The sequence below is a fragment of the Cryptomeria japonica genome, chromosome 3, assembly GCF_030272615.1.
Source record: "Cryptomeria japonica chromosome 3, Sugi_1.0, whole genome shotgun sequence".
In the NCBI taxonomy this organism is placed as follows: domain Eukaryota; kingdom Viridiplantae; phylum Streptophyta; class Pinopsida; order Cupressales; family Cupressaceae; genus Cryptomeria; species Cryptomeria japonica.
This window is the reverse complement of record NC_081407.1, coordinates 91,522,072-91,545,719: the sequence shown is the minus strand read 5'-3', so window position 1 is coordinate 91,545,719 and position 23,648 is coordinate 91,522,072. Positions and strand designations below refer to the sequence as shown.

General features: G+C 38.7%; 1 protein-coding gene across 1 annotated transcript in view; it reads left to right on the top strand.

Moving 5' to 3' along the window:
* LOC131078572 (uncharacterized) overlaps positions 1-7,937 on the top strand; it is a 58,345-nt gene extending 50,408 nt beyond the window's left edge. Inside the window, exons 7-13 of the mRNA XM_058016307.2 lie at positions 6,000-6,049; positions 6,240-6,327; positions 6,454-6,708; positions 6,969-7,061; positions 7,172-7,276; positions 7,393-7,509; positions 7,593-7,937. Coding sequence (XP_057872290.2) covers positions 6,000-6,049; positions 6,240-6,327; positions 6,454-6,708; positions 6,969-7,061; positions 7,172-7,276; positions 7,393-7,509; positions 7,593-7,658 — 774 coding nt within the window. The 3' untranslated portion in view covers positions 7,659-7,937. The remainder of the gene's footprint in view (positions 1-5,999; positions 6,050-6,239; positions 6,328-6,453; positions 6,709-6,968; positions 7,062-7,171; positions 7,277-7,392; positions 7,510-7,592) is intronic.
* Positions 7,938-23,648: the final 15,711 nt, after the last annotated feature.

Here is a 23,648-nt window from a genome sequence, read left to right as displayed (position 1 = left end):
CAAGATGTGAGAAGACTTCTATGTGATTGGCATTGGTTAGACGAATTTGGTATTAGGAGTGCAACGGTTGCACTCACTTGGCGAGAACTCACAAAATTATCAGACTTTGAAGTTGAAATTCAAAGCCAATGGGAAGGAAGTAGTTCTTCATGGCCTTTCCAACGGGGGTCCCATAATGGTTTCAGCCAAGAGGATGGATAGAGCCTTTTGTAGAGACCAAGTGGCTTGGGCAGCAAAATGCTTGTTATAAGTCCATCCAAGGAAGGAAAGTCTTATCATTTTCACATCCGATCCGTCTTGGATAAACATAGCAAGGTGTTAAGCAAAATTCCTCTAGGTTTACCACCAAATCAGGGCTTTCAGCGTGTAATTGGGCTTTCAGCGTGTAATTGGGCTAGAGGAAGTAGCAAAACCCATCAGCACTATGCCATATCACCATCCTAGAAGGCATAAGGAGGAGATTGAGAAGGCAATTTAGAAGTTGTCGGATATGTGACTCATAATTCCTAGTTATTAGACCATTTGCTTCTTTCGGTTTTGGTCAAGAAAAAAGATGGCGCTTTGAAGATGTGTATTGATTATATAGGCCTCAACAGAAAGACAATTAGGAATCACTACCCCATACCTAGGATTGATGAATTGATAGATGAGCTTCACAATGGTGTACTTCTTCAAGATTGATTTATGATCAAGGTAACATATATAAAGGTTAGAGATTAGGATATGCATAAAGCAACCTTTTGGTGTCATTGTGGGCATTATGAGTTCTTGGTCATGGGTTGACCAATGCACCCGCCACCTTTCAGTTATGCATTAATCAAGTATTTACTTTACAATTGAGGAAACTCTTGCTAGTTTTCTTTGGTGACATATTGATTCATAGTAAGACATGGGAGGATCAGTTGAGGCACATAGATGAGGTGCTTGTCATACTTGAGCAACATTGATTCTATGCTAAGGCATCCAAATGTGAGTTTAATTTGATTGAAATATTATATCTGGGGCATAAGACTAGTGCCCAAGGGGTTAGCATGGGAGGAGAAGATCAAGGTGATACAAGATTGGCCTAGACCAAGGACTTTGTGAGGGGATTTATATGTCTTTGCAACTACTATAGGAGGTTTGCGAAGGAGTTCTCACAACTTGCAACCCCATTGATAGATTTGACAAAAAATGGGGCCTTCTCTTGGGGCATATAGCACAAAGAGCTTGTGACAAGCTCAAGGAGGTAACGAGGTCATGCTTTGTTTTGACTATTCCAAATTTCTCACTTCCTTTTGTTTTAGAATGTGATGCCTCAAGAGAGGGCATTGGAGCAATTGTGATGCAAGATAGACACCCTATGCATGCACTAGTTAAATTGAGACAATACTTGGTGTGTGGGAAATTTGTGGTGAAAATGGATCATAATAGCGTGAAGTTCTTTCTAAATCAAGAGGATTTGAATGAGAGACAACAAAAATGGGTAAGCAAACTACAAGCCTATGATTTTGACATTGAATATTTTAAAAATGCGATGGCTAATGCACTCTCCAGGAAATCTTATTTTTTCTTTATGACTGATATATCTGCTGATTGGAAGGTTTTTATAATAGCTAAATATGCCAAGAACACTTTGGCTATTGACATTTTGGATATACAAGATGATAGGTACAAAGTGGTTGATGAACTCATTCTTTAGAAGGGTAGGGTGTAACTTGTATCAGAATCAAAGGTGAAGGAAACAATTTTGAGGGCACACCATGGCACACCACTTGCTAGTCATCCAGGGTACTACAAGACATGCAAGCACGTAAAAGAGTGTTTCTCAAAGGAGATGTGTCGAGGCATGTTAGGGAATGCTTGGTTTATCAACAAAACAAAATAGAACATGTATTTTCAATTAGTTTGTTGCAGCCCCTATCTATTTCAAATCAGAAATGGAAGAGTATCTCCATGCATTTCGTCAAGAGACTCCAATGGTAAGGATTGTATCTATGTGGTTGTTGATAGACTTACTAAATTTGTTCATTTTAATGCTATATCTTCAAAGTACAAGGCTTCACAAGTGGCTGATCCATTTTTTAGAGAGCTTTTTAGACTTCATGGTTTACCAAGGAACATTGTGAGTGATAGGCACAATAGAGTTATCAGCTTGTTTTGACAAGAACTCGTTGAATTAATAGGCATAGAATTGAACCTAAGCACTAGCTATCATCCTCAAATTGATGGGCAAATGAAAATTGTGAACAAATGGATAGAAGGTTACTTGAGGAACTATGTAACAAAGACAACAAATAACATGAGTCAAGTGGCTACACCTTGGGGAATATTGCTACAATTCTACTCACCACATATCTATAGTTATGACTCCTTTCAAGGAACTTTATGGTTATGATGCCCTGTCATTCATGGATTTGATTTTTCAGATAGTAGAGTACTTGGGGCTAGAGATTTAATTCAACAAAGCTTAGATATTTTGAAAGCACTCAAAGAAAAAATACAACAGTCAGAATACCAGCAAAAAGTGTATTGATCGCCATGGAACTAAATAAGTTTTTGAGGTGGGAGATTCTTTAGATTAGAGCCCTATAAACAATCTTCCCTCAAGGGAAGTGGAGCTGAGAAGTTGAAGCCATGATCATATGGACCTTACAAGATCTTAAGAAGGATTGGTGATGTCATATGAGTTGGAACCTCTAGTAAACAACATAATTCATAATGTTTTTCATATATCATGCTTTGAAAAGGCCCTTGGACAACAAGTTACACCTTCACTTGAGCTGCCACCATTTGACAATGAAGGGAAGTTGTTTTGGAGCCCACAGTGATCATCGACGAGGGAGAAAAAGTTGAGAAATAAGGTTATTTCAGAAAAATTTGGTGAAATGGAAGAATCTTCCACTTGAGAGGATTCGGGGGAAAGAGTGGAGATTTTTGGACACCAGAATTTAACATTGTTTGAGGGCAAGCAATTTGAGGAAAGGAGGATTACCATATCCCCATCTTAGTTGTATTGACCAAACAATCCTAAAAGGTGTTTTTTTTACACCCCAGTAAATAACATATATTTAAATAAAAATAATAATAAATAAGTAAATAAATAATAATAAATAAAGTAAAATTGAAATTTAAATTTTGGGTGCTCAATTTTGGGGCCTAGGGACTTACATAAGCAGGTATAAAGGTGTTTGTTGCAGGCTGAGGGCAATCATCTAGAGTTTTGGTATGAATCTTGTGATTAATTCCTGAAGTGGCGCTAATTGCGACGAAGATCCTAGCTGCACCTCAAGGTTGGACAAAACTATAACCTTATCCTACCAAAATTCCTCTTGAGTTTTGCATTCAACTAATTTGATTCTATATTTTAACCTAGCAAATTGTATTTCTAGGCAGATCTCCATGATTGCATTGTGAAGGGGGTTTGTCCACCTGTTTTCCAATCTACAGACCACTCCCCCATTGTCCAGCTGGAGGTTATTTTACCAAACAAATTCTCAGATCAGGGCATATCTTGGGAAGGTGCCAACAACCATTGAAGATTGTGGAAGGACAGTGATTTAGATCTGCCAGGACAGCGAACCAGACAAGGAGGCAGGAGTTAGGACAACAAGGAAAGCGACTGATTTACAATCCTCCACCCCAGGGAGACACCCATTGACTGTCACAGTCTAGTTTGGCACCAGATCTGATGCCAAATCAGACCCTCTTCCGGGCGACAGTCATTACCAGAATATTTTTATCACTCAGAAGTGCCGCAGCAAAAAGGCCACTTCAGATCCCAGGGGAACCCCTCACTTATTCATAGGACAGCGGAGGAAATTATGACTCAGCACTTGGATCTGCAGACCCAAACTTCCATTCTCACACAAACCAGGTGTTATCTAGGTCAGTCATTTGGCTATACATTTCCAGAAGGTCATTATTTGTATCTCCAATATTGATTTCTGCCCTAAGTTTTAATGAAGTTCCCTAGGGTCTGTTGTCTGATTTATTGACACAACACTGGTAATCTGCTTTTTCTTAAGAGAATAATAGGGGAAGCGTACCAATAGCCATTATAGCTAACTTCACCTACCCACAGATTCTAAACGGTTTATCTTATTTTGACAATTTTTTTTGGTTGTCTCCGCATGTGACTTAACTACTTATAGCTATTGTTTTGGCTTCTGGATAGTAATGATGCATGCTGTGGGATCTGTTATGTGTGAGAGGCTAAAAAAGTACACATTTCAAAGTGTCGCTTGTTAACTGCTTAAAGATGCCCCAATAACCGTGTACTTAAAATTGCCAAAACTTACGCACAAATGCCCCAGTAATTGTCTGCTATGGGTACCAATAAAAGTGCACAAATGGATCAATTATGGTCCAAAAATGCTAAAAAATGGGCGGCTATTGGTACATGCAAAATTTATTAATGGACTTCTAGGTTTTTTTTTTTTTGTTTCTTTAAAGTTAGTATTGGGGGGTTGGGTGTGCAAGGAGTGAATGGTTATTGGAACATGGATGGTAACTGGTGCTCTTCCCTTTTTGATGTTCAATATTCCTAATTTGCAACAAATGTTGCTCAAGTTTTGAACTTATAGTATTAGAAAACTATCATAAAATAAATCAGGTATCTTACAGAGTACGAGGACAATGTCTAGCAATGTAACTTATTTTATTATAAAAATAGCAGCGAAAAAAGACATTTCATAATTCAGAGCTTGAATTTAACCCCATTATCATGTTTATTATTATTTAGCCCTTGGTTACATTTTTGTAGTCTGAGATACGTTCAATTTGGTAATTCCCCAGTAAAATTGAGTGTAGTGTTTGAGACCTGTCAACATATCTATAATTTAATACTATTATCATGTTTATACTTAAGTGCTTTCAACAGTTTTAATTTTATCCCATTATTATGTCTACACTTGTAATTTAAGATACCTATAATTGTACATTCTTCCTTCAAAATTGAGTGCTTTTTTCTGAGTCCCATTCACCCACTCTTGGTCATTCATGGACATTAATACACTTTGTTTGTTTTGTAACAAGAAGACAGCTTGGATTCTTCTTTTTCGTATGGGACAATCACCAAGCCCTTTGAATTACAGAACATGGTCCAATTAATGTGGAATATTAACCAGATTCTTTCTTGAGCAGATGGCAGACAGGAGAGACATCCCAGTTTTCTCTGCCTGTATGGCACTGACCTATTTTTGTGTAGACGTTTCTTGATAAATCCAATTATTCCTATATATTTATGCATTATTCTTTTATCAGTTATCTGTTTAGGCATGACTTCAACCCCTGCACGTGTCTTTTATCAGTTATCTGTTTAGGCATGACTTCAACCCCTGCACGTGAAAGTGTTTAATTTCCAGATCCATCGATCACTTGTGGTCACTTGTTGACATCAATATGACTTTCTCTTATTTTTTCCGAAAGACATACTAATTTAAAATTATTCCAAACATAAATCAGTTAGAAACCAATATTTTTGATGCTTGAGCTGTGTAGGAATCTGAGTAATCAAAATTGCCCCTAAGCTACAAAAAATGAGGCTAAATGATGGCATTTTCATACATTATTTAGTATTTCAGGTTTCCCCTTAATGAAGAATATATATTTAGAAAAACAAAAACTTAACCGACAATATGCTGATCAATTCTATTATACGGACCGCTTTGTCAATCCTACAGGGCTTCTGGATTGTTTATGATATTGTTTTTATACACTAAATATTGTCAATACTACCATTTGTTTTTGTCTGATGTCATTTTCAATTCAATTGTCTTTGGTTTGCATAGCATATTTTTTACTTTATCATGTGATATATTTATTCACATTCTATATCTCACATGCTTTTGTAAACAGTAAAAGTGAGTTAAGTTCACATGCTGTACATGCCATGTCATGATTGGATTTTACAATTGAACAGTAACTTTGTTTTCTTGAATGTAGTTGTTTTTCAGATACAGCACATTGAGCAGTGTACGTACTTCAAGATATTTACTCTATTCTTAATTTTGATACAGATGGAAATTCGTTCTGACCTTGTTGATGCACATTTATATGCTTTTAGGAGGTATGCTCCCTAGTTTTGTGTGTTTGTTCATTACAATGTGCCATTGACCTTCTTTTTCATGCCTTAGGGTTTGTTAATCTTAAGCTAGTAGATTCTTCTAGCTTGAGGATAGGATTTGTTCTTTTGATCTAATTGCCTATTTCCCTTATGAAACTCTTTATTGCTATAGCTGAGGGTTTGAACTTGGCAGAACTGTACTGCAGGAAACATTGGAACGAATGCCTGCAATTCGTAGTATAAAGGATGAGCTAGTACCGTACCTTGTCAGGTCACAGCTGGTATGTGAATCCAGGTTTCTTTCCTGGCAATTTGTTAATAATGTTCTGTTTTATCCATTATATCCAAGAATGCGTGATTGCTCGATGGACCATCTCTCTAACTTTAAACAGGCTATTTGTGTTTAGAGATGCGGAGTATCATCAAGCAATAAGATACAGAAAGAGGAAATGAGAAATGAAAGCGATGCTTTGCAGAAAAATGATTCATGGCCATTTAATCAACCAATGGCTGGTGTCCTAGGATCACATCCTTTTTCTTTGGGTGTCTTTGGTCAGAAGTCTGGTGGAGGTACCCTAAAATGTTGTGCATATATCGCTAACAACGATAAATACTGTGCTCGATTAAATTCTATTCAGGCCTTTGGTGACATAAATAGAGATGTAAGTACTTCGTTATTTGATTTAATTTTAGCTTTATTTTAACCAGGGCATAGCTTATTTAAGGATTAAAATAGTATTTGGTGTAGAATCAGGTGTTTCAGATAATTTTATTTAATCTGACTATTACTCAACTCCTTGTTCTCAAAAATGTTAGAATGTAGATGGTTGATTTAGTTAGAATGTGTAATTGTGCACAAGGCAGCAATGTTCTGAGAACCTCTGTTCAATGAGAATCTGAGAAATTTCTATTCATCTGTTAGGTCGTGGGAGAGGCCACTCATCTTACAGGTTACACAGTATCCACTCACAACAACATTGTTCATCCCTCAGCAGAACATGGTGCTAAAACTACAGTGAGCTGATGTTTTCCTGTTTTACCTTTCTTGGGATTTAGATTCTACTGCATATTTAAGGTGAAGACATACTGAACTTGATAAAAATGAATGGAACTCTGATTGTTCAGATTGGGCCACACTGTATGCTTGGAGAAGGGTCTCAAATGGGTGACAAATGTAGTGTCAAACGGTCTATTGTTGGGCGCCATTGCCGAATTGGTTCAAATGTAAAGGTATAATTTTGTTACCAGACTATTATGCTTCACTAAAACTGGTTTATGGATGCTTGTTTGTGATAATGCAACCATTGTTTTCCTGTTGAATTAATTAATATTCCTTCACTACACAGATTGTTAATTCAGTCGTAATGAACCATGTAACAATTGAGGATGGATGCCTCATTCAAGGATCAGTAGTCTGCAGTAATGTGCACCTTCAAGAACGAGTCATGATAAAGGATTGTCAGGTTTGGAGCATATGCCATTTTAGTCTGGTTTTAAGGAAATTAATAGAATACTGTGTTTCTGAAGCTGTGTTGGGTTCTTGCAGATAGGAGCAGGATATTTCATTGCATCTGGTATGGAGCACCGATCAGAGGCCTTAGCAAAAAAATAGAGAACATGATGCACTTAAGCTAGTTCTTTGCCAGCAATTATCCTGAATGTTGGAGCAATTTAGTCAACGGGGTTCAATTACGTCAGATGTGACAATACTTATCTTGTTTCTTGGTGTTGGAAAGAAAATGCCGAGATCCAAAAGCTTAAACTTGATCTGTTTTCAATTATTTATTATTTTAATGCTATACAAATTAGAAAATATAATATGAGGTAGTCTGAGATGACCATTTAAAGAAACACTTTTCTTTGGCAACTTTCAATGCTAACTTTTAGCATATGTGGTACTGGCAATCGGATTCAGGTATTTTTTTTTTGTGCCTTCATATGTTATTTTACTGTGCATTGTATTTATGCATTTGTGTATTTCCAAGCTCACTTCACTGTATCTTAGAAGGCATGCTATTCTATTCTAAGAAGCAAGGCATGCTATTCTATTCTAAGAAGCACGATTGACGATGCGATGACATTCAAAAATCATCTCACATTATAAATGTACAATACAACAATCTGTGGATAATTTGCAAGGGGAAAGGACCCAAATAGGTGAGTGGGGTACAATATTGGTGAGTGCATTCGGGATTGAAAGATCATTTCATTTTTGGAAAAGAAAAACTAGATGCATCTATAATCACTAGTAGTTTTTTCCTTAATATTGGAATAAAGCTTACAAATATGGTTCAGAGAATATTAGTTAGCACAAAAGATACAAAAGATCAACTCCTCTGTAGCCTACCAAAACAACATCCAAACTACAAGGCCATTGTAATACCAGGTTCCAAAAGATGGATCAAACACCAATGCAGTGTTGTGTTGTGACCTTTGTCACACATTGCCCCATTGAAGATGGGGACCCTCTCCTTTCTTGCTTTCTAGGGTTTTTGTTAGTGCCCGTGGCCTTCCGCTTCAGTTTTGCTCGGTTTTGTCAAGTTTTGAACGGTTTGAGTCCTAAAGATTGAAAGTCAGTTTGTGCAAGCCAAGTGATAATAGAGTCCAGACACCATCAAAGTGCCCAGAAACACCAAAGGACGAAGAACACAATTGATTTGAACGAAGTTGGTTTAAGAAAGTTCACTTTTTTTCTTTTTCCTATTTTTTAGGAAGTTTCGTTTTTTGCATTTTTAGCCCGAACCTCGGTATGGCTAATTTTAGAAAGTTTCCCTATTTTTTAGGGATGTCTAATTTTTTCTTTTTCGGAGTAGGGACCTAGGGATTGCACTGGTACCATTGACCTGCTTCGATCGCGATCAAAGATTCCTAAGTTTTGACCCAAAAAGCTAAGTTCCTACATTTTGGGGGTCATGACGCATCAGATGGTTTGCCTGAGTATGGATTTCAAATTTCAAGTTAATCTGGTTAAAATTGAAGAAATTGTGAAATTTTGGAGTTTTACAAATATTTTTTAAGTTTGGCTAATCAATGATTGATGGTGAGTGTTATGGCAGGAAGTTGAAAAGTCTGCCCTCATGAAAGGAAAGTGGCACGACTCTAAAAAGTTCGTCATATCGTGAGATAAAAGTCCGCCCAAGGTGAGGTGAGTGGTGCCTAAGACTCAAACGCCGCCCTATGAAGTGAAAGGTACTCAAAACTCTCAAAAGTCCGCCCTAGGGGATTGGTAGGTGGTAAGTGGTCATCAAAGAAGTCTGCCCTTTAGCCCTCCAAAGTCCACCTAGCCAAGGTAGCCTAATGCCAAGCTCTCCAAAGTCTGCCTAGCCAAGGTAGCTTAATGCCAAGCTCACAAAGTTCGCCTTAGTGACGGTTATAAACTCCGCCCATGATGGGAGATGAATAAAGTCTGCTCTGCATTTGATGATATTGAATCACAGCTACCAAAAGTTCGCCTTGAAGGTATTAAGAGTGGCAAGAGCCAAGTCCAATGCAAGTTAAACTCCGCCTTGGAAGACATACAAGATGGTTTCAAAGTGAATGAAGTCTGCCCTACTTGGGTGATGAAAGATTATGCCTATGTTTAAGAAGTCTGCTAAAGGTGAACTCAAAAGTCTGCCTTCCTAACATCATGGCCAGCTCAAAGTCTGCCCTATGCTAGGATATAGTTCCAATACTTGTGCCACCCCTCCAAATAAGTCTGCAATGTGATTAAGGAGTCAAACTAGTCAACACCAGTTTGAAAACTGAGGTAAAATCCAAGGTGATGTTAGCATATCCAAGGAAATTCGAACATTGAACTAAATTAGAAAGTTTTGTTGGAGAAGAGATATTGCAGATTGTGGAGAGATTCAAACTTGGAACTAAATTAGAAAGTTTTAAAAATAAGATATTTGGAGATCAAGTTCGAATTTAGGATTGATTCTCAAATCAGAAACTTGCACTTGTGAAAGTTCGAACTAGATGAAGATGATTGTGCAACTCAAATAAAATTAGAAACTTTCTCCATGAATATTCAAGACTGAAGCTGATTTAGAAATATGAATTGGAAGGATATTTCCATATTTCTAATTTTGAAAACCAACTCTAATACAAATAAGACATTCCTCCTTTCATTTCTGCACACAATTTTGAGTTTCCTAAGTGTTGAGAGCAGAGATAAGAATTATTCTTGCAGGTTGAAGGAGGTTCAAAGAAGATTTTCACAGGTTGAGCATATTTTTGGTGGTTTTGAAGGCATAATCATCATTTCCAACCTTGTTCTTCATAAGCGCTGACAAAATTTTGGAGTATAACCAGCTGATAGGAGGGAGATCATTCAAATTTTCTAAGTTTCTCTAAAGATCTTTCTGTCTTCTTGTCTTTTTCTTCTCTCCCATCGAAGGTGAAGTTGATTTTGAATGCAGATTTATTACATTTTCCGAGTTTTCCAAGTTCGTTGGAGGTGATTTTTACGAATTTATCTAAATTTTCAGTGAGAAAGAGCATGTTGGACTAAATGGGATGAAGGTTATAAGACCTGGTTTTTGGATTGAAATCGTAAATATCCCTAGAGTATGGAGTTTACATGTGAAAACTCCATCTTTTTGTGACTAAGTGTCAAGAATAGAGTGAAATACCAACCACTTAGTCATCAAGATCCTAAATTTTAAGTTAAATTTCTGGTTTGTAACTTAAGCTTCATGTTTATTCGCTGATTTCAGGCATGATGAAGTTCCAAGTAGACAAGGATGCTCCTCCTGAATCAAGAATGAACTCAAAATGGAAGAGTATCAGCGATACCAACCTTAGGCACATCAATTTGAGGGAGTTTAAGAAGCGGATGTTCGGCTTAGATAACCTTGTGCCTACCGTGATTACACGTAAAATGATGAAGAGTGGTATCGTGCATGTTGCTGGCTTTCTCCCTACCATGCAGTGCATGAAGTTGGTAGTTGAGTGCACTAGGCATTATAACCCTGTCAGTAGAGATATTGTGGCACCAGATGGAAGAGTGGTGGCCAATATCAATGATGAGGCCATAAAGGAAGCTTTTAGGATTCCAAAATATCATAATGCTGTATATGTGACCAAGGATGAGGCTGATCGAATATATCAAGATGATATGGAGGAGTACGACTCCATCAATCATTCATGGTTGGACAAACCAAGAAAGGGTGCCTCCAAGCTGTCAAGGAAGAGCTTGGTGAGGGCATATTTTAAGGAGGATATTGGAGATATGATTGTCCTGTTGAACAGAATAATGGGTAATCTCCAAGGCGCTCCATTTGAGCCTTGGATATATTACTTCACAAACGAGATAATGAATGGAGTCAAGATGATTGACTGGGCTCAGGTGATAAGCAATAACTTGGACAACCAACTGAGAAATCTGGGGGCATATAGGATCTTTTGCATGAGCTCATACTTGTTCTATTCCCTTGCTAGAACCTATAGATACATAGGCCTCACTTATAGAGGGGAGGTAGGAAGAAAAGAGAATCAGTTTCTTGTCTAGGATTGTTACCCCCAGCTGAACATGGAAGAAAATTTGCATTTCAAGAGGGTAAATGATACATTTTCAATGCATATCACACAAATACTGCAAGATGGATTACATCAGAGACTCTCTCAAGAGTGTATGGACTTCATAAGCAGATTTGGGTATTAGTATATTCAATACCCGAGATTCACTTATATCACAATTTAGGGATTTTCTGGATCTCCCTATAAGCTCCCAATCTACCCTACCAATCGAGTTGTGTTGCTGAAAGTTGTGAGGCAACTAAAGGGCTATATGACAGTTCAAAGAGAGAAGCAAAAAAAGGCAGGAACATCCTCTATCACGATTGGAAATGGACTAGAGACATGCTCCTCATCACAGGCTGCCGCCACTGTAGAGAAAGGGTTGGCTTGGTACCTCTTCTACCAATACAAGACAAGAGGGAACTTTGATCCATTCCATAAGATGAAAAAGGTAGAAGGTATGGTATTCGAGCACAAAACTGATTTGGAAGATTATTGGGCTAATGGAGCCGATAGTTTCGATTTCAGAAGAAGATTTTGGTCAAGGATTGCACTGAGTATGGTGAGAGCAACATAAGTATTCAGAGTTGCTGATCAAATAGAAGACAGTCCCGAGCTTCATCAGTTAGGCTTCGAGAAGATAAGAAATGAGCCACTGGCTTTGATTGATTGGTTAGACGAGGAAAAGTTAGATTTGGCAGACCTTATGAGATCAGTGGTCGAATACTCCAAGTGGTGGACATCTGAGAAGAAATAGCAACTGAAGTCCAAAGGTGTTGTCCTGACTTATGATTTGATGGGAATGGATGACTATGTGTCTTCCAACCCTGGTATCTCTACAGGCAATGCTCGGAATCTAGAAAGTGTTGGATATCGGAAGAGAAAAGAACTGGTTGGAAGCTTTGGAAAGGCCAAGGGAAAGAAAGTTGTTGGGGAGAGACGTGAATCCAGAGAAGGTCATTCCATTTTGAGTGCCGCATCTGTTGTGCTTGACCAAAATGCAGTTGAAGAACAAGAGATGGACACATATATGGGGAATAATGAAGTAAGAGTGCCTTCTCCTTTGGTTTAAGAAATAATGAGAGAGGTTGTCCAAAACCCAGACAAGGAACAAGTTCTTACGAGAGCTACAAAAGTTGAAGAGCGTGAACCTCCAGTAGTTATCCTTGATGGTATAGTTACTGGACCAAGAGGGACATATGGTAGATTTGATCAAAATACTGTGGACCAGTCAACCATTCCTGATTGGTTGAGAGAAAGGATAAGGGCTAAGGTTCCTAATGAAATCCATTGTGAAGATAATACAACAACTTTTTTTGCGAAGGTGAACGAACCAGTCGTGATTAAACCACCTTAAGCTAGCTAGAAAATTCTCATTGATTCAGAGGGATAGTGCAGGGTTTAGAATAGTACAGATAGCTGTGCCGAAAGAAGGTAAAACTTGGGACAATATTGCCCCAGAAGATTATAAGATCACTAGAGTAGAGTTGAGTAAGCTGACTCAGGACCAAGAAGTCTAATACTTTGACGACTCTTGTAACGCCCTCAAGGCAAGGCTAGCGAAGGAGAAGGAAAAAAGAAGGAAGGTTGAGGAAGAGAATCAATAGTGGAGGAAATATGTTCTCCACCTAACTAAGCCACTTAATCATGAGATACCAATCACCCCTCCGCAACCTCTTCCGCAAGAGTCGATGAAAGATAATGAGGACATGAAGGGCACGTTCACGCAAGCTAAGGAATGGATCTTAGATACTTCGGCACGTGCTGACATACGCGGAAAATTTGGTATCAGTACATGAGTCGGCTTCTTCATTGGTTAGTAGAATTTAGGACTTAGCTGTAAACTGGGAAGATATTGAAGAAATCCAAGATGAAACACTTCCACAATTGAGGGTTATCCAAGGTCTGTGAAAGCGAAACTTGGTAGATGCAGGTGTCAGCCAGGCTAGGGATATGTATGATTTAAACACTTGTTGTTATGCATTGGTCACCAGGATTGAAGTCCTGCAGAAATCTGAAACTAAGTGTTTTGAAACAGAGGAAAGTGTCAGAGAGATTTTAAGTAAAGTGTTTCGTGTGGCATGAAAAATTTGGCAGAAAGAGGGTATACGAGAAAAACACTTGCAAGTAGAGAACCTGAGATCGAGAATTCAATCGAGCTTTTTGAAAGACTCGGGGATGATTGATAAGGGCGATCTCGAGTTTTCTCTTCATTGAAGAGAACTTTCTTGTCTAGGCAGTTGAGTGGGAAGGCATCCTCGCCATGTGTATTGATGATGTGGACATCGTCGACTTCTAGATTAGTAACTTGCCAAGTGTCATTATGGAAGAGGTTCGGCTCATCATGTCCAGATACATTGAATCTGCAAAAAGGGAAACCAGACACTCACCTTTGTGACAATAGCAGCTATGCCACATGTCATTCTTTTGTCTGTTCTGACTGATAGAGTTTTGAGAAACTCTAGTTAGGGTTTATAACTTTCAATCTTGGCCCTTGATCACTATCTGATCTCGGTCGTTCATTGATTTCTGAAAACTATATAAGGCTACCTCCTCTTATGTGGGGAGTGTGAGGTTTTTGATATATTGTTGCGTGAAGGTCATTTTTTCAAATAATACATTGCATGTGCGCTTTCTCTTAAGGCTTTGTAATCTCTGTTGGTTGTGTGATTATCATGGTTTCAATTTCCTCAACACATTAGTGAAAAAATAATTTAGATTTGCTTTCAAAGTGGTTAGAATTGAATGAAGGATTTGATAAGTATTAATTAACGGTGTATCTCCACTCATACTTTTTATGAATGGATGATTTCCATTTCACCTTGCAAAGTTAGTTTGAGCCTATCCCCTGTGTATGCCAACATTTCGATCATAAGCACAACCCGTTGAAGATTGCACCCACTTTGTGTAGTTGTCCTTAGTGTGGCGAATCAAAGTTTGGTTTCCCGAGAACACCCAGTTAATACTGTCTTCAAAATTCGTAGGTTTAGATCTACTTTCTTAAACCTCGTCTCTCCTTTTTTCTCTTTTTTTTGGAAAGTCTAAAACCCCGGAAAATCCAAAAAAAAGAGAGCCTGAAACTGATAAATCTATAAAAGTCCAGATGCTTGGAAGAAGGTTGTAAATGTAAGTCCCCCTTGAGATTTTCAGCATACACTACCTAAGTAGCTATCCCACTAAAGTCGCTTGTTCGCACATATAGACCTTGAAATCAATAGTGATTTTTCAGGAGAGGATATAATACCTTTGGGTATCTTATTCTAATGTTTGGTAGATGATAAAACATACACCAACATAAAATGACGCTAGAAGGAGGGCATGATCATTATCAAGTCTTGAATAACTGAAGTTATCCATTTTGGATAGTAGATATGATGCAACATGGTATTGCCGCATGAATTCCCATTCAATTTGCCTCTTGAGCAACCTGAACAAGGACCAAATCAATCATATATTGCAGATCAGTTATGAACACTTGCTTGGAAATCGAAGGTAAGCTATTCTCAATTCAGACAAGTGAGTCACATTATTACTAAGGAGGAAGAAAAGGGTTAGCGAATAGAGGTTGTGATTAAGGAAAATCTAGAGAGACAAAGGATTTTGGCCATTCACAAGCAAGTTCTTAAAAAAAATCCAATATTTTTCTTTCCAGTCCACTAACATGGTAAGAGATGGGCCTGCCAATCATTCCCGCTGAACGAGGAAGAGATCTTGAACAAGTACTATAGCCAGACTTGAGTCTCAATGACGAACAAGAAAACATCATCACTGAATTATATAGCTTGGCTTGGTCTGTGAAAAGAAATTATTCTGACTGGCATCGAATGTGCTTCATTCTTGAAGAAGAAGAAGACATTGCTGACTACATTGACGCACAAATTCGAAGGGAACAACATCCATTACCACCCCAAAAAGTTGATCCAGCTCCCGCTCCTGCACAGTCGTGACAAAATTAAAAAGCACATTGGATCGCATAAGTTCTTTCTCCCCAGATAAATTTCAAAGAATCCTTATATCTGCCCCGAGTTCATCCAAGGAGTTTGTGGAGTTAGAATGACCCACACGATCCATACAGAAGAGGGTAGTTTCACCACAGAAAGGATAAAGTCAAGGAAAAGAAGATAGGCTAGAAGAGGAAGATATTTTCAATTTATTCCAAACCCCTGCCTCTCAAGTTCCAAGCACTTTGATTTAAAGTTTTTCACCTGCAGTATCTTCACCACGAACTATTCAACAAGTTCAACCAGGAGTTTCCCAAAAAAACGTCCCAATGGCGTGGTGCCCGACTAATGCATCTCCCATGGTTTTTATAGCCTATAATGCAATGTGAAAGAACCCTGAGCACTTTTGTTCCAAGTTTCATAGTGGTGACCTGAGCCGCTCAGCTGATGAGCATATAAAGATTTTTGAATATCTCCTGCATAATAGAGATATCCAGTATGAGGATGTGGCCTGCAGGTTGTTTACTTACACTTTTGATGAAGAAACCTCTCATTGGTATATCCACTTGCCAGCCGACTCTATCCATAATTGGCAAGAGATGAAAGACATTTTCTTAGAAAAGTTCAGATCACCAATTTCTCCATCTGAATTATATCGACAGTTCGTGGAAATAAGAAGGCAAGAGCATGAGCCTATTAGCACTTTTAACAATAGATTTCACAAGGTTTATACAAGGCTGAGAGATCCTTACAATTTGAATAATGCTGCAACACTGCCTGTCTACTATGCAACATTAGATCGCCTCACTTCCATGTTTGTGAAGTCAAAAGGCACACCCCCAATTAATTTGAAGGAAGCATATGCTTTGGCTATTTCAGTTAGTAATGATCTAGAAGTAGGTATTGCTACAAAACCCATGAACTATCTAAAAAATCACGCCGCGCAAGGACAAATTCAGAATATCAACAGAGCGTTGTCTCAAAATACGTTGGTGATGAACCCGATTCCCATGGCCAGTAATAAGTTGGTTCTCCATCCTAGAACTCCTGTCTCGCAAGTACCTCCACCACAACTGATATATCTCTAGAATGCGACAACTTCAAGTTGAACCCAGGAGGAAAAAAAGAGCAAATGAGGGAATTAATCAATCAAGTAAAGAATTTGTCAGCAGAAGTGACCTATTTGAAAGGTCAGAACAATCAAATATAGAATATGCAAAGAAGTTATCAAGGGAATCAGCAAGGGCAAGGTTCTTCTGGATATGCAAGAGATGGTCAAAATTTCCAAAGAGATAACCAAAATTACCAAGGGAATAACCAAAGTTTCCGGAATAATAATCAAGTTTCCCAGAAAAGGACATGGAACACTGGACCTAACAATGGCACCGTACTGTCTCCCTTGGATAGCCAGCCTACTGTAGACAATCGTCCTGCAAACAAAGTGTTCCTAGCTGAAGCTGCATTGTCAGGGTGGTCCAGGTTGCACAATACTGATCAACATTTGGAGCTGCAATGCCATGAGTTTCAAGTAGCAACATATATTTTCCGGAGTGAGAAAAGAAATTAAGAATCAGAAGAGGCTCCAATGACCGGATATGAGATTGTTCCCGTAACAAGGTATGACCAAGCTTTAGTCATAGAAAATGTCAGATCCCCATCCCAGAATGGCTTGTCGTACCAGCCTTGTCAAAGATTTTCACCCGCATCTGCTAATAGCCCCGTGGAAGCACCGAAAGGTCAAATCAAGCCCGAAGTCCAATTTGCATCAGACCAGCCGACCACTATTAATGGCTATAGTTTTTCCCCATTATATGATAGTGTCTTGGTAGAAGGGACTAGAGAAGTGCAAGCGTTCCAGTAGACATCTGGAAACCAACCTAGGGTATACCAGAGGAATACTTGGTATAATGAGCCTTTAATCACATCTATTTCTCCCAATAACTTCCAAACCTCGCCAAATCCCAATGCCACCAATGCACCAGTTCTTCTTAGGGATTCTCCTGAATATCGCCAACAGAATATCCAACCCAACGAAATGAAACCCGTCAACTCTCCTCAAGTTGACCAAAGGCGACCAACAATTCCCCAACCAGAGCCAACTCAAACTTAAGCAAAAGACGGTCCCAAAGATGAGTTGAAGAAGTTGAGTTCATTTGTATTTGAGGAATTCAAGAAGATAAAAGTTAGTTTGCCTTTGATTGAGGTAATGCAAATTCTTGAAATTAGAGAGACAATTGTTGGTAGTGTAATTGAGGTTGTTGCACCAAGAACCTCTCCGCAAAATGAAGGTCATAGAGGAGTACTCAATGCTCCTGCTAAAACCAATGTTGTATCGTTCAATGCTCCACAACAACCTCCCAATTTTGTAGGAATGATGCATACATCAGTTGAAAACCTTGAGAATATTACACCAGAAGAGGTCTGTATGGACACATACATATTTCGAGAAGCAATTTTGGCAAATGAATTGCCACAGACCTCACAAAAGGAAGATTTTCCCTTTAAGGCGCAGGAAGAAAAACAAGGAAAAAATCAAGTAGTTTTCTACCAAGGTAAGGATGAACCTGCTCCATTCTTGTTGTCAGTAAGAATATTTGGCAAGATGTTACACAATTGCCTAGTAGATTCCGGTGCCTCCAACAATGTTGCCACTAGCCGTTTGTCAAAGGTTAGGACTTGTTCCGACAAGGACTAATAAGAAAGTTACACAGCTAGATAAGACAAAGGTACCTGTGATGGGAGAGTTGAATAATATCCACATGTAGTTAGCAGCAGATCCAAGAGTGCAAAGTTGTATCGACATTTCCGTCGTAAACATCCCAGACGGATATGGCATGTTGTTAAGCAGGGACTGGTTTAGAAGAATGAATGGATACATTTCCACCAACTTTTCTCACATGTCGCTACTGTGGAAGGGAGTTCCAAATCAAATCAAAATCGATAGCACCCCAAGACTCAAGCTGATGATTACAGAATATGGAGAGAACAATGAAATATTGTAGCTTGAGACAGACCTAGGTTCCTATACACCTAGAGTAAATGAAGTCTTGACATTACATGCCTCCTCCATCGAGGAAGCAATTGAAAATGGATCAAAACTAACATTACTTGACGATCCAGACAAAGAGGAGAAACTATTCAAGAGTTTCAAAGAGTTCATCTGGACAAGTATATGTTAGAGAGTCGAAATGAGGAGTAAGATTCATGAATTATTGCTGACCAATTGGTGTCGAGTCCACGACTCATCTCATTCAGAGTTCACTTGCAAAGTATGCCACAAAGCAATCAAGGAAGTTCGTCAGATGCTCCAACAGTTTGCAGATCCTGAAAGTGATACAGAGAGTAGAAAGGTTCGTCAAAAGCACAAGCCTAAAGAAAACACAGTTGAATATACAGAGGAAGATCAATTGCAAGATCGACATAAGCGCGCCATTGAAATACAAGCTTCATCATCCTCCCAGAGGATCAAACAAGAAATAGAAGGTGACATAAACCAAGTGTTAGAAGAACTTGATCGAAATATCATGGAGGTTCAAGCTCTGCCACCTCCATAGGAAAAGGAAGAACAAATTTCAGTATGGTCTTAACAGGAAGGGCAAGCATGGATCCTAAGGTTTGACGAATCCTATTCAAAGAAAGGAGCAGGAGCCAGATTCAAATTAACTAGTCTCGATGGGGAGACGTTTCTTGTAGCTCGTAGACTCCAGTTCCCCTGCACAAATAATGTAGCCGACTATGAATCACTAGTACACGGGTTGTTGTTCGCCATAAGTAAAGGGGCTAAAATTGTATATGCCTTCGGTGATTCAGAGATAGTAGTAAAGCAAGTGAGAAAGCAATATGTCTGCCATGATAAGAGACTATCTCATTACCATAACAGGATTTGGGATCTCCTCGAGAGCTTTGATGCTTTCAATATTCAGTCAGTAGGGCAGGCAGATAATCAAATTGCCAATACCTTAGCTCAAGCAACAAGTTCACTTGAGCCTCTTGCCATAAAGAACATGAATCATCTTTCCGTAGAACTGTCACTAAACCCCTCAATCCCAAATAATATCACTAATTTCCAGGTATTTGAGGATGATGATCAAATTCATGAATTTTTGACAAGCTCAGATGTATTTGCAACCCAGATGATTGATGATGAAGAGACAGAAGAAGAAACAAAATTGGATGACAATGTAATCTTAAATTTGAAAACAAACTTCATCCCCAGAGGAATGATACAATTAGAGAGAGTGTTTGATTAGGACCAAATCAATGAAATAAAGAGTCAAAAGACTGATGGTGACCAGTATGAGAAAGTCAACATGGTAACCAAAGACGATGTTAGAAATGTGTACATAGGCAAAGTTTGTACACCAGAAGAAAGGGCTGGAATAATTCAGGCTTTGAAGAATATGCTGATATCATAGCATGGAGCTATGAAGACTTGAGAACCTATGATACTTTTATCATCACACATAATTCCTCTCAAACAAGACAGTAAACCTTTCCGGCAATGCCAGAGGCCAATTAACCCATTATTGGAACCTCTCATATACCAAGAAGTAAAAAAATTGTTAGCATCAGGAATCATATTCCCAGTGTGCCATTCAACGTGGGTCGCCAACTTGGTCCCAGTTAGAAAGAAGAGCGGAGAAATCAAATTATGTGTTGATTTCCAGAATTTGAACAAAGCCTCCGAAACTGACAATTACCCCCTACAATCCCTTGATGAAGTTTTACAAATTGTGAATGGGTCATAGATGATGTCCTTTTTGGACGGATACTCAGGCTATAATTAGGTACTTGTTGAATATGAAGACATACTGAAAACTACATTCACAACAAAGTGGGGAACATTTGCCTACAAAAGGATGCCCTTTGGGTTAATCAATGCAGAGGCCACATTTCAGAAGGCCATGGATATTGCCTTCAGAGAACTGATTGGGAGATGTATAATCATCTACATGGATGACCTTATTGTATTCTCAAAAGAAAGGGAGAATCATGTCAAAGACCTAAGAAAGATATTCCAGAGGTGTCAAAGGTATGACATTTCCTTAAATCCAAAGAAGTGCATATTTGGGGTCACCGAAGGCAAGTTGTTAGGAGACCTAATCACAGAGAAGGGTATATTAATTGATCCTAAATGTATTGAGGCTATTTCAAGGACCAATCTGCCATCTAGTCAAAAAGAGTTGAGGTCTTTCTTCGAGAAAATTAATTTTGTTAGAAAGTTTATCACAGGTTTTGCCGAGATAGTGAAACCCTTAAATGAAATGTTGGAAAAGGGTGCAAAGATGGAATGAACACCACGATCAAGGAGAGCATTCAAAGAAATCAAGCAAGCTATAGCTGACGCTCCTGTTTTGGTCAGTGTGGACTACACCAAACCATTTTACTTGTATTCCTTTACATCCGAACATTCATGTGCTGCAATACTCACACAACGGACAGAGGAAAAAGAAGAACATCCTATAGCTTTCATGAGCTCACCCCTTAAGGATGTAGAGCTAAGGTATCCCAGTGTTGAAAAGTAGGCTTATGCATTAGTGAAGGCCATTAAGAAGTTTAGGCACTATATTTTGAGAAGTAAAATCTTCGCCATTGTTCCTGATGCTGCTGTTAAGACACTCCTGATGCAGAACGAGCTAGGGGAAAGACAAGGAAAGTGGGTCAGCACTATCCAGGATTATGATATTGAGTTGCAACCAATGAAACTAGTCTGAGGACAAGCCCTAACGCAAACAATGGCAGTTGAAGGACCTGGACTAGTGCAACAAGCGTATGTTTTGACTAATGTTTCCCAGGAAGAATGATACTATGATATAATGTCATATTTGGTAGATCACAGATACCCCACTCCCATGAACTCAACACAGAAACGAGCCTTCAGGCTCAAGTGCCAATGCTACATGCTTCAAGGATCAATACTTTATAGAAGAAATCATGAAGGTATATACCTTCGATGTGTGGGACATGACGAAGCTAAGAGAATAATAGAACACTTCCACTCCAAATTTGGAATAGGCCACAGAGGAAGTCAAGTAATTGCTCTTCAGATCCCAAGGGCGGGATATTATTGGCCTACTGTTTTCAAGGATGCTTATGAACATGTAAAAACATGCCACATTTGTCAGGTTGCCCCCATTAGAGAGAAGAATCCTGCAATGCCATTGCAACCAATCAGATAAGTAAAACCATTTGCTATGTGCAGACTGGATTTTATTGAAGCAATAAACCCACTATCGTCAGCACAACACAAATACATTTTGACAACAACTGATTATTGCACCAGATGTCTGAAGCTCAAGCATTAAAGAATTGTACAATAGATGCAATAATTAAGTTCCTTGAAGAGCACATTATCACTAGATTTGGATGCGCTCATGCTTTAGTATGTGATAATGGTTATGCCTTCACGTCCCTAAGATTCTCTAACTGGGCATTCGACTACTACATCACTTTAAAGTTCTCATCAAATTATTACTCCCATGGCAATGGATTGGCAGAATCAACCAACAAAAGTTTGCTCAGTGTAATCAAGAAGCTGCTCGAAAAAAGATTGGCACACTCCATTGAGATTTGCTCTATGGGTAGACAAAACGAGAGCCAAGAAATCCTTGGGCACTTCCCCATATCATTTGGTCTTACGAACAGGATTCAGTTTTCCCTATCCAACTGAGAATTCCAACTCTCCAGTTTATGTAAGATTTTTTGGATCCAGAAGAGAGTCCAAATTTGCCTCTCTTAACTGCTATTACTAGAAGAACAAAGAGATAAAGCCCTGGAGAAATTTGCCAAATATCAAGGGACAATCAAACAATGGTTTGATAGATGAGCTACCACAAAGGCATTCAGAATCTCAGATCTAGTCCTTTATTGGGATAAAGCCCATGAGCGAAAAGGAGATCACGATAAGTTTGATTGTTTATGGAAAGGACCATACTTGATTGCCAAAATACTAGGAGAGAATGCTTTCAAATTGAAGACTCTGACAGGTGATGACATTCCTCTGCTTGTTAACGGGCAATTTCTGAAACATTACTTCATGCCTTGAGTTCCGCGGTGGAACTTGTTTGTACATAGTTAGAGTAGTTCTTCTTTGGTTGTGTGTTTAGTTTAGTTGTCTTTGCTTTCTTAGTGTATTTTTCTTTCGTTAGCTTAGTTGTTTTTTCTTTAGCTTGCTTCTGCGTGCTTTAGTTTAGTAATAAGAGAGGATTCCCATTAACAAAAGGGTGATGTTGCTTAAACACGCACACTCTGGTTTGACCCCGCTAAGTTATGTTTGGGGTATTCCTTTGATAAATATTTGTGGAAAGCTTTTGGATTTTAGATTAATTGTTTCTAAAGTATCTCAAGTTAGGATGAGCACTTGACTAGAAAGGGAATCATCAATTGTATGTCGACACTGAGTCTTTCAGTCATTATATCTTATACATTTCAGGAATTCTCCGAGTCATTTTGGTCTCTTGAAGTGAAGTTATGGCAAGAAAACATAAAGAAATTCGTCAAAAGTCTTACTTTAGCGCCACTATAATGCTCAAGCCCATGGTGAGCTTCATTGCTTACAAGCCAAAGTGTGGAAATATGTGAAAAGAAAAAGAATATCAAGAAAGAAAGAAAAGAAAGAAAATCAAAATACTTGGCTTTTGGGTGTGCGGAAATCTCTATAGGTGTACCCCTCAAATCAAAACATAAATCACCGGAAGTAGAGCAATCTCTGTGAGATTATAGAGATAACCTTGTCGGGGCTATGAACGCTCGCTGGCAGCGAGGCTCTATCCAAGGATGCTTTTGGAGTTAAGACAAAGCACTTAAATTATGTGACTTGCCATGATGGAACCAAAGAGTCATAATGATCTTATGAGTAAGGAATGAAGGCATTTGCACACACTTATAATTGAAGGATGAAAGATCTTGATACAATTTAGGATTCCTCTTTCCTTTTGAGTGCCCTTCTGAATCAACGGATAAGTTAACTATAATTAATTTTTGATTCTAGAGTTTGAAATGGATTATATCTTAGGAATATTCAGGAACATTCCCATCGTGGAGTTGCCAGATGTTGTGACCTTTTTCACAGATCGCCCCATTGAAGATGGGGACCCTCTCCTTTCCTGCTTTCTAGGTTTTTTGTTAGTGCTCGCAGCCTTCCTCTTCAGTTTTGCTTG